Genomic DNA, 16,433 nt, shown 5'->3' with positions numbered 1-16,433 from the left:
TGCTTGAAGACAACATGAACCTGTATGTTTTTCGTGCCACAGATAAGTGTGATTAGCCTTCAACTTGTAAAATTTTAAACTTTCCTTTCATAGGAAAAAATGAGAAGGCAACATAAATTATAAATACTGATGTAGAAAGTGAAAGAAAGTAGAAGAAAAGTAAAAGAAGAAAATGGAAACCCAAAAGAACCCCCTCCTCCCTTGAAATAGGAAATAAACTTTCCAGTTTAAAACTGGAAAGGTCGTGGCTCAGATTCAATGTCAAGTATTTCAACACTTGAAATCTTGTTTGGGTTACAATCTGCAGTTTGCCAGCATTGAGAGGACTGAGCTACATGCACCATTAATCTCACTTCCCAGCACAATTTTTAATAGAATCTTAATGACATACAAAATAAACACACTAGAATTCGTTAAGCAAAGGGTGTGTGTTTCATGGCCCGTAGCTATATTCTGTTAAGAAATTACTTGATAGTTTTCTGGCATTGATTATGTTGCTGAGCTTAGTGTCAACATGATGGTGGTAGTTAAATTTCCCACTTAGTGTTGTTTGACTCACTGATACGAGTAACCTAAAATCAAATGCTTTGCTGGTTATTTTAGTGGAATGCATCTATGCTTTTTTCAATATACGTATACTAGATGTCAATATATGCAAGGCAATTGAAATTAGGAGAAATCTGAACCAAATGTTTGCTTAATACTTCCTTGGTCTGAGAAATATTCTTATTTCCTTATTCTTTTACAGGAAAATATTAGTTTTCCAATCAAATAATCTGTGTGATACTATATTTTTCAAAATATTTTATTATTTATTTGTTTATTTATCTATCACATTTCTCTACCATTCATCACACTTGCATCCCACTGGGCAGTATCTCTGGCTTTCTAAATTAAACTTTTAGTTATTTATTAGAAAGATTTATTCACATTTTTGAAGGATAATCCATGCTTCCTTGAAGTACAAGATAGTATTTCAGAAAAATATTTTGTTCTTTGACAGGCAATGCAGGATGGTGACATTCTTCCACTTTGAATATTTTCCTCATTTTCCAGCCACTGTAGGTGGGCTACCTGCAGCTTCCGGAGGATGAATGCAAAATAGAACAATAAAGGTAGCAAGAATCACAAGGCCAGAGTGAAAGAAAGGGAAATAAAATTACTGAAGTCCACAGAAATTAATTTAAATTGCATTGGAAGCTTACTCCAAGACTGAAAGTTCCTCAGATTCTTAGAGAGTTGTCCATTGGAGCATCATCAGAACACTTTGTCCATATAAATGTTGTTCTTGCAAAATTGTCTGAATTATCTTTAATGGCAAATCCTTTCCGTCATTTCCTTCTTCAAGAAAAGAAAGAAAGAAAGAAAGAAAGAAAGAAAGAAAGAAAGAAAGAATTATATTTATTTGAAAGAAACCCTAAACCGACTTTTAGATAAATAGTCTTGTGTAGGCAAATAATACATGTCGGTTAGGTAATATAAAGGAACAATAATGCAAGCTTTTAGTTGTCAATTATGTATGAAGTCTTCCTTATGTTAAAATAGTTGTACAGCCATTCCTTAAAGTACATCCAAATTTTAACATCTTTCTTATGTCATTAACATCTACAAATTTATAATTTTTAAACATTCAGGTGTATCATGATTTCTTTTTTCTTTTACCAAATAAGAGATACTCTAGTGTTTTATTTATTTATTATTAAAATTTATATGCCGCCCAATCCCAAAGGACTCTGGGCGGCTTACAAAAAAGAAGAAGAGGAAGAAAAAAAATAAGAAAAAGACAGATTTAAAATCACAACACATGCATTCGTTCTAATCGGGGCTGGACCTCAACAATGAGGTCAACAGCCCCAGGCCTGCCGGAATAGCCAGGTTTTAACAGCTTTCCTGAAGGCCATGAGAATAATCAGAGCATACAAATATATTTTCATAATCAATGTTACCAGGCAAATTAAGTTAGAGCCAATTCCCAGGTTCCCTTCTTCTAATAATCTTTCTCCAAGGAATACAGAGATGTCCAATCTTGGCAACTTTATGACTTCTGGCTGGAGAATTCTGGGAGCTGAAGTTCACAAATCTTAAAATTGCCAACGCTGGACTACTCTGATCTAATAACTGACATGCGAACCAGAGGTGGGTTGCTCCCTGTTTGGCCCAGTTCGGCTGAACTGGTAGTGATGATTTGCCTTGGGTCACAGAACCGGTAGCGACCCAGGACGGCCACACTCCTGAACCAATTCCCCGGTCTCTTCTGCCATTTCTGGCATGTTTCTGCACAAGCACAGAATAATTTTTCATCAACTGTGCATGCGTGAGCAATGTGCAGTCAGTGCGCACAAGTGAATTGCTCACAATGCGCGCAGTGAACTGGTACCAACTGGTACAGGAATCCACCCCAATGCAAACAAGTCAGATGAAATTATTTCAAGTAAGTAAAAAGTTTTGGAGTTGCCATTGTGATTGCAATTACAATAGCCTATGTTTAAGCAGTTTATTATATCTAAATAAAGGTCAGCCCTGCATTTTTATCATATATTGTACAATACCATAATAGAAGCAAAAGGAGCTTGCCAGCAAAGGAAAGAGGGTTATCTACAAATCTACAGTTTTGATGCTCAGTAGTGAGTAAATACAGAGAGCTAGACTTATCCTCATTAACAAGTCTAAAGTAATCCAACTAAACAATTGAACCTTCAGTTTGATTGATTGAACTAAATTAAGGTGACCAGATTTTCAGATTGGAAAAGAGGGACGCCCTTGACCGGGGGGGGGGGGGGGGGGGGGCTTGATTAAAAAAAATTTTTTTTGTCAAAAGGTCACCCCAGGACACTGAAACCAGCATAAATACGAATCTGTTGCCAAACAAAATTTTGATCACGTGACCATGAGGATGCTGCAACGGTCGCTAAGTGTGAAAAATGGTCGCAACGGTCGCTAAGTGTGAAAAATGGTCATCAGTCACTTTTTTCAATGCCATTGTAACTTTGGTCACTAAATGTTTTCCCCCTCCTCGAGACTCCTCACTTAGCGACCATCAGAAATACGAATCTGTTGCCAAACATCAACATTTTGATCGCGTAACCATGAGGATGCCACAACGGTCGCTAAGTGTGAAAATGGTCGCTAAGTGTGAAAAATGGTCATCAGTCACTTTTTTCAATGCCATTGTATCTTCCTGATTATTAAAAGTGCAAATTCACTCAGTGTCAATCATGACTCCTGAGTCCATTTCAAAGTATTGTGCATAGAAATTTTTAAAATGGCTTGTTTCAATTTATTTTGGATAGAATCTTTTTTTAAATAGTCTAAGACAATTTAAAAAAAGAATCAACACAGAATACCACTATTTTAAAAAATCATATGCACAATAAATAAAATATTATTTTAAAATACATTGAGCCTATACTCCTTACAGTAAATGACTCATCTGGAAACAAGCCAATAGCAGTTTTGTGCTTTAAAATTTACAGATTTTCCAAAATCAGCTTAAAGTCCAAATATTTAAAGACCACCCCCCTCAAAGCTATCTTACCAGAGCTTTAAATATCTTCTGGGGAGGCCCTGCTAGTAATCCCATTCATGACAAAGGTAGGGCTTTCTCAGGAGGAAGGTCTCAGCTGGTGCCCATCCTTTGGAAACCTCCTCCAGAGCAGGGAGCCCTAACCTGCTGTCCATTCAGGAAGGCTGTACAAATTATTCTGTCTTCTAGAATCTAGAGCCATTGGGATTTAATATGGTTTTATCACTGGATTTTCTTTTTATTGTTTTTGTGGAATTGTTACAATGATTTTATAATAATATAATTTTATTTGGCATTTTTGTTGCTGTAAACTGCTGAAAGCCCCTGATAGAATACAAATTATTTAATAATAAATTAGGAAATGTGTAGCTGTTTTCTACACATTGGTTTGTTTGAACAGCTGAAATCAAGCCTGTTCACCCAAGGCAATTCTAGAGTAACATGTGCTTCAGGACAACCTCCCTCTTAGACTGCTTTTTAAAAATGAATTATGCCTTGCTTTTCTATATTATCTTCACTGACACTGTTAGTTTTATTGTTTTCTTGAAGAGATATTTTATTATTCTTTTGTAAATCCTTTTGGATTTTTTCATGAAGAATTCCAGTATAAAAATAAAAAAACAACACCATAGAGTAAGCTATCTTTTTCAAATACACTTGCAGTGGCAACCTATTACATATTACCTGGCAAAAGAAATCAGTGTTTCTTAAAATCTCTCCTTGGAGTCCAGAGGGTCAGACCCAATCAAGGGTACTCAAAATTCAAATTTGCCAGCCTATGTTGAAATCCCATCAAACAATTGTGAGAATCCACAGTAGCAGTGAATACTTAGATTTCAATATTTAATGCAATACATATTGATAAATATAACCCATACAAACAAATACCATTTTGGGATCCTGAGAGAAAATTTTTAAAACAAAGACAGTAATATAGATTCAGGCGGCTAACACATACAACTGTAATGTTTTGAACATATTTTTCTCTCTACACTATACAGCCTTCTGATGCATGAAATGAAACTCTTACTCTTAACTCTATAGGCACACAATCTTTCCAGTAGTTCACATACTAGTTGGTAACATCTTAATTTGAGGCTTGATTGGAACATTATACAGTTATTGAAAGACAGTAAAATGGACATCAACAATCTCACACCCTGCTCAAAGTTGTGACAGCAAGTTTAAATTTTTGACCTTAACTATCAAGAAAAAAAACAATTTTAAAACTGGCATGTCAGTGACTTCTTAAAAGTCAGGATGCCTGGTCAAGATTAAATTGCAGGTAGATTTCTTATCACTTTCTAAAAAGAGAAAAATTCAGAACATAACAAATAAAAGGTTGTGAATTTCACAGATGAGACAGAAAACCACAAATGGGCAAATATGACCTACAAAGGCATGACTCTCCCATATTATGGGAATCCCATAAACCCTGCAGATGTTCATAATGAAATTATATTTAACTATTTGGGACAGAAAGACAACACAGACTATTTTTTAAAAAAATTCACCAATATCACACCATAAGATTCTTTATCTTTTCTTTGCAACAATTCCTAATGGCACAAGAAATCTCCATCAATATCTATCCCCAAGAAGAAAACTCTTCTTTAACAGCAAAATAATGTAGAAAAATTACAAACAATAACTCTTTTCAGCTTTATGCACCACCCCAGTAAACACAAATGTTTGATCAGAAAAAATATGTCCAAGATAGGAGCAATAAGCTATACACCATGATTTAGGAGTTTGATTTTTTTCAAAAATAAATGCTAAAATACTAAACTGTATATATGCACATTTAGGTAAATAGTGTTCTGTATACCCTCTCGGAGGCGGCGATGGATCCCAATCACGAACGGACGCCGCCAGCAGATAACTTCCACGCGATTCAGGGGCTTCTGCCAGGCGGCGGGACCCCCGAAAGCGAGAGGAAATTGTCTGCGGGTGGCTGGCAGCGCCCCAACCTCTCCTCCTGCCGCGCGGATCCATTTTGATTCACGAACGGATTCCGCGGCGGTTCAGGGGCTTCTGCCGGGCGGCGGGACCCCCGGAAGTGAGAGAGGAAGTTCCGGAAGCGAGAGGCTGCCCCGGCGATCGATCCCAATCACGAACAGACGCCGCCCGCAGATAACTTTCCATAACTTTCCGGGCGGCGGGACCCCCGGAAGCGAGAGGATGTTCTGTGCGGGCGGCAGCCGCTGCGCCCATGCTCTCAGAGGCGGCGATCCCATTCACAAAGAGGCAGCTCCTCGTGGGCGCAGCGGCTGCCGCCCGCACAGAGTGAATTCAATTGGGATCGCCTGCGGCCGCGAGGACCCTTGCACAAATGGACTCCTCGCGGCCGCAGGCGATCCCAATTCACTCAGCCGTCTGCACGAACAGACTACTCCTCGCGGCTGCAGGAGGAGAGGGAGGAGGAGGGGGCAGCCGGCACAGAGTGAATTCAATTGGGATCGCCTGCGGCCGCGAGGACTCCTGCACGAATGGAGCATTCCTCGCGGCCGCAGGCGATCCCAATTCACTCAGCCAGGGCGGGCAATTTCTGCACGAATTGCCCGCCCCGGCTGAGTGAATTGGGATCGCCTGCGGCCACGAGGAATAGTCCGTTCGTGCAGAAATTGCCCGCCCCGGCTGAGTGAATTCAATTGGGATCGCCTGCGGCCGCGAGGACCCCTACACAAATGGATTCCTAGCGGCCGCAGGCGATCCCAATTCACTCAGCCGGGGCGGGCAATTTCTGCACGAACGGACTACTCCTCGCGGCCGCAGGAGGAGAGGGAGGAGGAGGGGGCAGCCGAGCCGCCCGCACAGAGTGAATTCAATTGGGATCGCCTGCGGCCGCGAGGACTCCTGCATGAACGGAGTATTCCTCGCGGCCGCAGGCGATCCCAATTCACTCAGCCAGGGCGGGCAATTTCTGCACGAATTGCCCGCCCCGGCTGAGTGAATTGGGATCACCTGCGGCCACGAGGAATAGTCCGTTCGTGCAGAAATTGCCCGCCCCGGCTGAGTGAATTCAATTGGGATCGCCTGCAGCCGCGAGGACTCCTCACGGCCGCAGGCGATCCCAATTCACTCAGCCGGGGCGGGCAATTTCTGCACGAACGGACTACTCCTCGCGGCCGCAGGAGGACAGGGAGGAGGAGGGGGCAGCCACCCGCAGACAACTTCCACGCGGTTGAGGGGCTTCTGCCGGGCGGCGGGAGCCCCTGAACCGCGTGGAACTTCTCTGCCGCGGGCGGCTGCAGCTGCCCCCACCCTCTCCTCCTGCCGCGGCGAGCGGAAAATTCTATTAGAATTAGATTACTCACCAGTCAGCGCAGCTGCAACCTCTTTCGTCTTTTGTCGAAAGGAAATGGAGACTCGCGCAAGCGTGCTGAAAATTTCCCATCCCAGCCAGCTCACTGATTGGCTGGAGTCCAGGCCAATCCAATCAGTGAGCGGCAGGCTGGGCTGGCTTAAATTTGTAGGTAGTAGGTAAAAGGCTAAAAGCACGCTTTTTTTGGCGCTCGCAGCTCCCGCCCATCAGCTGCTAGCTTGCTGGGCTGGCTCATCTGGTAGGATAGAGAACAGAACGATGAGCCAGCCCAGCAAGCTAGCAGCTGATGGGCGGGAGCTGCGAGCGCCAAAAAAAGCGTGCCTTTTAAAAAGGCGGGCGGGACGCGGGAAAATGCATTGCCAAAAGCGGGACGTCTGGTCACCTTAAACTAAATTGGAGAAATGAGTATTCACACATTTAAAGAGTATAAGTTTAACTAAAGGTGAGCCTGGGAATTCAGCTACCCGTATTTTTGGAGTATAAGACGCACCTAGATTTTGGGGAGGAAAACAAGGGAAAAATATCTGTCTGCCTCCCAACAATTTCCCTCCTTGCAACAAACAGTACAGACAATATACACTGTTTGTAGTGTTATATTTCAGACTATACTTGTACAGATGCTGTTAGAATTTATGTGCTTTCTGGAAGTATAGTTATTCTCTGCTATTTAAAAGAATAGCACTTTTTAAAACAATAGCACTGGGCCTCTTCAGATCAAGCATTTATTTTAAAAAGCTTCTTCATTTTGTTACGTTGTCTAGATCAATAATAAAGCAGTCTTTAAAAAAAATAAGTCTAATAATTTGAACATTCTATAGGCATTTATAGTTGTTAACTTACCTCCTTGCAGGAAACAGCCGGATTAGCAGAAGAAAAAAAAATCTGCCTCCCAGAAATTTGCCATGTGGAGCAAACAGCAAGTTTCACTTTCAATTTCTCCCATCATCAGTTCTTAGAGGCTGCAGGGATTGCTATCGCTTTTTGAAGCTTCCGCAAGCCCGTTTGCTGCAAAGAGGTAAATTGCTGGGAGGCAGAGGCCAAAGGGTGGGGGCTGGTGGGTGGGGCTACATTCGGTGTATAAGACGCACCCAAATTTTCACCCTCTTTTAGGGGGGAAGGTGCGTCTTATACTCCGAAAAATATGGTACTTCTGAGAAAACCTTTATGCTCATGTTAAAAATTATATTTATTGCCACAAATTGAATTCCATTTTCTTATTCTTTTCTCTTCTCTCCTTCTCCTTCCTTCTTTTTTTGTTCCTTCCTTCTTCTGACTGTCCCTTTTATATCACACTGGTTTATTTTCTTCAATGTTTCTTCTTGACACAAACAGTGACACATCTCTGTGTCAGACAACTTTGATTATGGGGGGGAAACAATTCCCATAGCAACCTGTGTATTTCCGGGATTGCTGTATTTGTTGGCATTATTATTGTAACTAAAATCTTTTTTGCCCCAGCAAAACAAATTATTGCTTTCCTGGGAGATGCATCTCCAAAATTAGTCCTAGATGGAGATAATTAAGTGATTCATTTTATACTACCAAGTGAAAAAGTAAATTATCCCAAAGCTGCACATGCAAAGAGTAAGGAAAAACAAACACTTCTGCAAAGATATGAACTTTCGCATAATGCTGGCAAACATATTGGATAAAGTGCCATATCTTGTTTCAAATATGGAAGAAACATATTTAGCGCATCTGCGGATGCTTGAGGAGGATTCTGTGTCTCAGCCCTTTTCCCATTTATAAAATAGAGCCTACTCAGCCTACTTCATTACTGAGTTCCATCTGTTTGATTTGCAAAAGAGGAAGGGAGAGAGGGAGGGTATGTGTTGTTACAAATAGTCAGCCTGCATTCACAATACTATAACATCCCTGCCAGTCTTCATTTGCATTTAACCATCCCTATTTGCTATTTTTAGATTTCAACCTTTTAAAGAGAGATGGAAATCTCCAAGGGAGAGAGGAGAAGTTCCTGTACCTGATACCTCAGCATCTCTGATAAATGACTGGCATTACACTAATAAATCAGAAGAGGTCCAGAATAAAAAGAAATAAGACTTTGCTTAGGGATTAAGTTATCTCTAAGTAATTGGTAAAAACTTTAGAAAAATGTTGAATGAGGTTTTGTTTCAAGCTTCTTTTTCTCTTAATTCTATTTTTCTGAGCAAGTATAACATTCTGTATAATTTAAGACTATTTTCCCGAAGATTTCTCTTCTTTCTATGTGCTTAAAATCTACATCCTTAATTATAGAAGACAATCACTGTTTTATTATCTATATTTTGAGTTCCTTTTTAAAATATTACATTTGATTTTATTTATCTCCTATGAAATGAATTTATCTTCCAGTGAAGGGAGGAAGAACTGAAACCTTTAACTACACATCTTTATGTCACAACACCAAGAGGTTGTATTACAATGTCTCTTTATTTTTTCCAGTTTTACCTGTGAGAGAAATGAGAATTATTCACAACCTGCAAACAAACAAAGAAATAAACAAACACTCATCTACAGACCCCTCACATCCTGGACATAAACTGTTTCAACTTCTCCCCTCAAGATGCCACTATAGGCATTACATGCCAAAACAAGTAAGACACAAAGATAGTTTCTTCCCCCAATGCCATCACTCTGCTAAACACCTAATTCTCACTGCATCTTATGCCTAAGGATTTTTACCCATGTAGTAGGCTATATAACTATTACCCTTGTCATCTTTCCTACTACCTACTCCCGTGTTTCTCCCTGAAAATAAGTGCTTGGCCTTATTTTCAGGGAGGTCTTATTATTTTTGAGGTGCAGAAGGTGGCGAGCGTGGTCACCTTATGGCTGTTGCTGTGTTGTAATATTTTCAGGGAGGGCTTATTTTAGCACATGTGCTCAAAAGCCCAATTGGGGGGAAGGTCTTATTTTGGGGGGAACAGGGTCCTATTGGTATATTATGATTTATCAATTGTTTATATCTTATGAATTATGATTGTATTTTATGATTTTGATCTGTGATTTATCACTCTGTTGATTGTATGTACAATAAGAGTTTATGTAATGGAGACAAATGTGTGCCTAATCACACCTAGCCAATAAAGAATTCTATTCTATTCTATTCTAAACTAAAGGGAAAAACAAATTGTAAGAGTCTTATCTTTCACAGATTGGATAGATGAAGGACAGAAGTTGAGGTGTTCCATGGAAGATAGTTGGTGACAGCAGTAATTATCTCCTATCAGGCTAGGAGGTGAGGCCAGGATGTATAAACCCAGAGGGCTTTTGGGAAAGAATGCTCAGAACCTATAGACATTCACTCTAGAATCCCAGCCATACTGTGCTGCTTTGATTTGGTTAGCAGCCATCAAATTCGATTTTCAGCCAGTAACTTATTGTCCCCACCTTACACCTGGAAAAATTTGCCTCAAAACCCCCTTTTAAAAGCATGTGCACTGTTTATTTCTTTTTCAATTCTCAATTGAGAATTCTCTGGAAGACTCCTGATAATATCTCAGAATGAATGTGTGTTGATTCTATCATCCATTGTAGCCCGGTGAGCTTGAGAAAGTGACTAGAAGAGAGGTAAGAAATTTGGATTCCCCCCCACTTCAAGCACAAGAAAATAAAACCAAGCTATTTCAGAAATTGTTTTCACTGCAGTGGACACCTCTTCCCCACTCGATAAAAAATAGAGGGGAAAATTAGCATTCCTCACTTTCACAAGCCTCCAGCTACAGCATCATGTGAAGTGAAAAGAGATGTCATCACTGGATCTTCATACCTTCCTGGAAGTGCTACAATACCAGCCATAAAGTGATGCTCTTTATTCTACATAAGCTCCATATATAAGTTTATGTAAAATAATCAGAAAAGAAGGGTCCACTCTTGTTTCTAAATTACTATTCAAACCTGAAACCAATTCCCAAAGAAAACATTTATAGCACAATTCTACATTTACTTGGAAGGAAGTCCAGTGTATTCAATGTGTTTCCTTCCTAAGAAGTAATTTAATACACAATCAGGACTGTCACCCAATTCTTCCAGTTACTGGTGCAAAAAAAGAGGTCAAGAAGGGATGGTTAGAGAGACAATCAGCAGATAGCTTTAATGCCTGTGTAATAACTTAACTGTACCCATTATACAAAATTGATTTTTCTTTCCTGCCTCCTTCTTTATTTACACAGAATGGATTTTTCCCTCCTGCTCTTTATTTTTTATTTTACTTGTTTATTTTTAAATTTTGTTTGCTGCTATCTCACCACAAGGCAACTTTCAAACATGTAAAGCAGGAATGCTACTTAGGAATATATATTTTTTCAGGATCCAATCTGAGTCAGTCACCGGACCAGAGGTTTACTCTTCTGAGCTTTCAGACTCATGCTGGAGCCCATCCTCAGGGAACTTCTCTCTACCAGAGAAGTTTTTTTCCCCCAATCCATATTTTTCCCACTATTTCCTCTTTTCTAACAAAGTAAGAAGACGAACAGAGTTAGAGTGGAGGACATAGATTTTTCCCAATATTAGAGACTTCTGTCAGAAACAGAATTAATTTGGTGGCAATATCTGAATTTGCTTCTTTCTTTCGTTCTTTTTGTTGCTTATCTTTATAGGAGGAAACAAGAAGCAATGGGTGGAAATAACAAGAAGCATAGTTAGAACAATTAATCAGTGGAACAGCTTGCCTCCAGAAGTTGTGAATGCCCCAACACTGGAAGTCTTTAAGAAGATGTTAGATAGCCATTTGTCTGAAACGGTGTACGGTTTCCTGTCTAGGCAGGGGGTTGGACTAGAAGACCTCCAAGGTCCCTTCCAACTCTGCTATTGTATTGTATTGTATTGTATTGTATTGTATTGTATTGTATTGTATTATTCTTGTCAAAGCATTTAAGCTGATGTTAGCTATAGGTATTTCAGTAACCTTGCACCCCATAATCTTAGAGAAGGAATGAGCTTTGCAACTGCAATATTGAAGTTGTATTATTGTCAGTGTTATAGCAGATATCCTCATAAGATCTTCAGGGTGAAGGCACCCCATTGAGATAAACCAGGCTAGAAACAATTCAAAGATTACATGAACGTTACTAATTCAAGTAGGATATACTAACTGAAGGGGGCACAGTGGCTCAGTGGTTAAAGATGCTAGAGCCGACAGCCTGGGTTCAAGACATGAGTGGCTTGCGATGGGGTGAATCTTGTTATTTGCCCCAGCTCCTGCCTACCTAACAGTTTGAAAACATGCAAATGCAACTAGATAAATAGGTACCACTTCAGAGGGAAGCATTCCATGTGCTTTAGCAAATTAGGAAATGTCTTCAGACAACACTGGTACCCTTGGCTAAGAAATGGAAATGAACATCGCCTAGAGTCAGAAACTACTGGACAGTGGAACCTTTTACTTTTACCTTTATTTTAAGTGAAAGCTTGCCAGACTTTCTCTGTGCATAGTCTTAACATCGATCAAGCTCAAGGCAGGATTATTTTGAGTTTCTTTTTCACACCTTCCCTTCCCCAGAGCTGAGTTATCTTTTATTTCATCTTTGCTACTCCAAGGTTATTTAAGCATTCCTCTACAACAAGCAATACAATGTTCATCACAATGTCTTGAGGTGAATTGTGTTCCTTTAATTCTTGTATGTGATCACATCGCAAATACAAAAAGAGCTGAGCTTGCACAATGATGTCATGACACACACTTCATCATGTCAGTATCCCTGGGCTTAGGAATGGATGCCAATGGATATATTGTGAATCACATTTCACTTTGAATCTGAGAACAAGCAGGAGGAATTAAAGCCATGATGCAGCCGTGCATATCTTATCACCAAAAGAACAAATTCATATGTGTCAAGAATTGTTTAAAATCCATTGCTTGAACAATATGGTACAAAGAACAAAAACAATTCTCATTTGGCCAGCCAACAATACTGAGCACAGGTTACTGCCACTTTACAAGGGTATTTGTGGAGAAACTTCCTCTTATTATGCCTTAAGGGAAACAGCAGGAAGGAGGGAAGTTATTACAGGTTTTTTTTCCCCTTCTTCCCACCTTCATTGGTTTCCTGTGTTTTAATTGCCTTTTAAGATCAGCAATTATTCTGATGTATGTGAAACACTGCATATATATCCTCATCTACAAAACTGCTCCCAAACAGCAAATGCCTCATCAGAAAAAAAATAGATTTCAGGTGAAACAATCCATTTGAAGCAGCCAGGCTCATACATCTTGCTAAATTGAAAACCTTAAAAAATCATATTACAACTTAGTGCAATAAATGAACTCAGCAAATTCATAAGTTCATAAGATATGGCTTTTGGCTCCTGCACTGGGTGAAGCTAAGCAAATTTGGTTTAGTCAACAAACAATGTTTTAAAATGCATGGTTAAGCATAAGATGTCAAGTTGTTGGGTTACCTCTAAACAGAGGGATGTCACTCTCTTTAAATCTATTACACAGGGTTGATGTTGTGAGGATAAAATTAAAGAGGTTCCTTTGTAAGCTGCCTTGAGCTTTTGGATGAAAAACACCATATAAATCTAATCATTAACAAATAAAAAGTGAAGCCGCACTGCGTGGAACCTTGAGGGGGATATTTTTTTTTTACTCCTGTGACTTATCACACATGCATTACTTAAGGCACCTAGGAACTACACAACTGGGAAGTTTTAGTGCAGTTCTTGAATTACCTATATGTAATTCTAAAGCAAAATGAAACCTATTAAGTCCCTGTTCCCTCCACAAAAAATACATAGGAATACAGATGCCTTGGTGGTACTCAATTAGAGTTGCAGGTTGTTGTTGCGTAGATGAGATTTCTGATTTGGTGGTGTCTTTGTTTTATTGTGGATCAGTTTGTCTTGTTTCAAAAGTATGTTCTTATCCACCATCATCCCAAATGTCTCCCTAATTTATTTCCTTGGCTTTGCAACATAAAAACCATGAGTCTATGTAGATTAATTGTGCATGACTTAATCACTAGGAACTTGTAAAGCGATAAGCTAAAGGATCCCTGTGTTATTTCTGCACAACTGCTCTTTCCAGCATTCTTTCATCCAAAGGAAATCTTTACTGTTTGGAAAGAGGGTGTCAAACTCAAGGCCAGGGTGCTGGATCTGGTCTCTGGGGTGCTTAGTTGTGGCCTATGGGGCTGTCCTGGAAACAGCAAAGGACTGGCCTGCGTTGCTTCTGCCTGTGAAAATGGAGCTTGGGAGGGCTCCATTTTCATTGGCAGAGGGCTAGCAAATCAAACTAAAAGGAAAAAACAAACAAAAGGAGAATGCATTTGAGCATCCAAGAAGGGACAAGAAAGGGAAAGAGGAAAGACAAAGAAAAAGATAGGAAGAGAGCAAGGAAGGAAAAAGAAGGAAAGAGGGGAAGGAAGAAGAAGGGAGAATGAAGAGGAAAGGAAAAGGAATAGAAGGGAAGGAAGGAAGGAAGGAAGGAAGGAAAGTCCTGCCTTTGCACTTGGCCACCAGCATACGGCAAGGGTCCTCTGGAGGCTAGGTCTCGTCTTCCTCTGCTGGAGACAATGGATCCCTCTCCAGCTCTGCCCAGGCCACTATAGGTGCCCCACCCACATGATGTCAAACCACGCCCCATCCAGGGCCCTCAACCACACCCACCCAGGCCCCCAGCCACACCCACCCAGGCCCCCAAGGTCAAACACAACCCTGATGTGGCCCTCAATGAAATTGAGTTTGACATCCTTGGTTTAGAAGCAAGAAGGATGATAGGATGTTTCTTACCAGTGGTTCTAATTCTCTTTGATCAACCAAACTGAATTCATTGATGAAGTAGTAAAAGTGCTTGTAGCAAGTGTTGACATGAGCTTCAGCACCAATACTGATGATGCTGTCAAAGTGGTGGATATAAACATGAACGAAAACCCTGAATAGGCGTGTTAGGATCTTTGTGCAGACCTGCTGGAAATTCTTGGGGAAAGGAACACCTGCAAAACAGACAAACAAACAAGAGTTTCTTATAAGGTGACCAGACATCCCGATTTCAGCGTGACAATCACGCTTTATAACAATTTTTCCCGTTTCCCGCTGCATTTTAAAAAAGTCCCGATCACTTTCTGGCTTCATGTTGAAAGCCCAGTGGATTTGCTTAAGAAATCCTAACCGGGGCAAGACAAAAGACACCCTGTCTAATCCCTCTCTCTGTCTCAGTACTTTCATTGAAGATATTAAAACGTTAAAGCAACAAAATGGACCTCCCCCCCGCGCCCCCCTTTTTTACCTCATTTTATAAGGAAAAAAATGATCTAGTACCATAGAGCTGCACGAAATGGCTAGAGAGGTTACTTCCTGGATTTTCCGGAGGGGAGGGGCACGGAGGTTGGAGGACTGCTCTGAAAAATGGTGGCATTTTTCCCTGACTAATTTCACCTTTTCAATTTGCTCAGTTCTTTGTATTAACATCTACATCATTCTGGGTTTACTTGGAGTGCAAGCCTGCTGCTAAGTGGGTTTTTTTCTTTTATTTTTTAATGTATTTTAAAATAATATTTTATTTATTGTGCATAGGATTTATTAAAATAGTTTTATTCTGTGTGGATTTAAGTTAAGAACTCCCTGTTATTAAGCTTTCCTCAATTAATCTCTGAGTAGATTCCCACCAACTTCAAGATCCCAAGGGCACATCTTGGAAGCTACATCTTTGCTTAGTTTATAGATGATGCCTTTCCTTAAATATGAAAATAAATATATTTATTGTTCAAATGTGTACATCTCAATAGAAATGACTCTCAGGGGTGACAACAATCCACTAAAATAATAATATAAAACAGTAATTACAAAAACAGGAGCAACTGTTATGAAAATTATTATTAAAAAATAAAGAATAAAAATGGAGTTATTAAGTATATTAATTGCAGCAACCACAATACAATACCTCGGTCCTTCTTTTCATTAAACTAGACATACCCAATTCCAAGGAATTAAAAAATGCTTGCTCCTGGGGAAGAAAGCTATGGCAAATTAGACAGCATCCTAAAAAGCAAGGTGACCAGATATTCAGTAAAGAGGGACACCTTTGACTGGGGGTGGGGGCTTGATTAAAAATTTTATACGGAGCAACAACATTTTTCATACAACGCAAAAATAGTATTGTAACATTTTTTTATTTCAATATAACTACAATTTACAAATATAAATTGTAACTGTTGCCAAACATCAAAATTTTGATCACGTGACCATGAGGATGCTGCAACGGTCGCTAAGTGTGAAAATGGTTGCTAAGTGTGAAAAATGGTCATCAGTCACTTTTTTCAATGCCATTGTAACTTTGGTCACTAAGCCCATTATACCACCTTTCTTGCCACAGTTCTTAAGTGAATAACTGCAGCTGATAAGTTAGTAACATAAGTGAATCTGGTTTCCCCATTTGACTTTGTCAAAAGGTGATTATATGACCCCAGGACACTGAAATCATTATAAATATCAATCTGTTGCCAAACTTCAAAATTTTGATCGCGTGACCATGAGGATGCTGCAATAGTCGCTAAGTGTGAAAATGGTCGCTAAGTGTGAAAAATGGTCATCAGTCACTTTTTTCAATGCCATTGTAACTTTGGTCACTATACCACCTTTCTTGCC

The 16,433-nt window shown here is 39.9% G+C and overlaps 1 protein-coding gene across 1 annotated transcript in view; it reads right to left on the bottom strand.

Moving 5' to 3' along the window:
- Nucleotides 1-795: 795 nt before the first annotated feature.
- MOB3C (MOB kinase activator 3C) overlaps nt 796-16,433 on the bottom strand; it is a 55,787-nt gene continuing 40,149 nt past the window's right edge. Inside the window, exons 3-4 of the mRNA XM_032217374.1 lie at nt 14,580-14,782; nt 796-1,341 (exon numbers count right to left, since the gene is read on the bottom strand). Coding sequence (XP_032073265.1) covers nt 1,312-1,341; nt 14,580-14,782 — 233 coding nt within the window. The 3' untranslated portion in view covers nt 796-1,311. The remainder of the gene's footprint in view (nt 1,342-14,579; nt 14,783-16,433) is intronic.

Source organism: Thamnophis elegans, chromosome 5 (assembly GCF_009769535.1).
Source record: "Thamnophis elegans isolate rThaEle1 chromosome 5, rThaEle1.pri, whole genome shotgun sequence".
Lineage (NCBI taxonomy): Eukaryota > Metazoa > Chordata > Lepidosauria > Squamata > Colubridae > Thamnophis > Thamnophis elegans.
The sequence above is the reverse complement of the archived record's forward strand: the minus strand, read 5'-3'. Positions and strand labels throughout refer to the sequence as shown.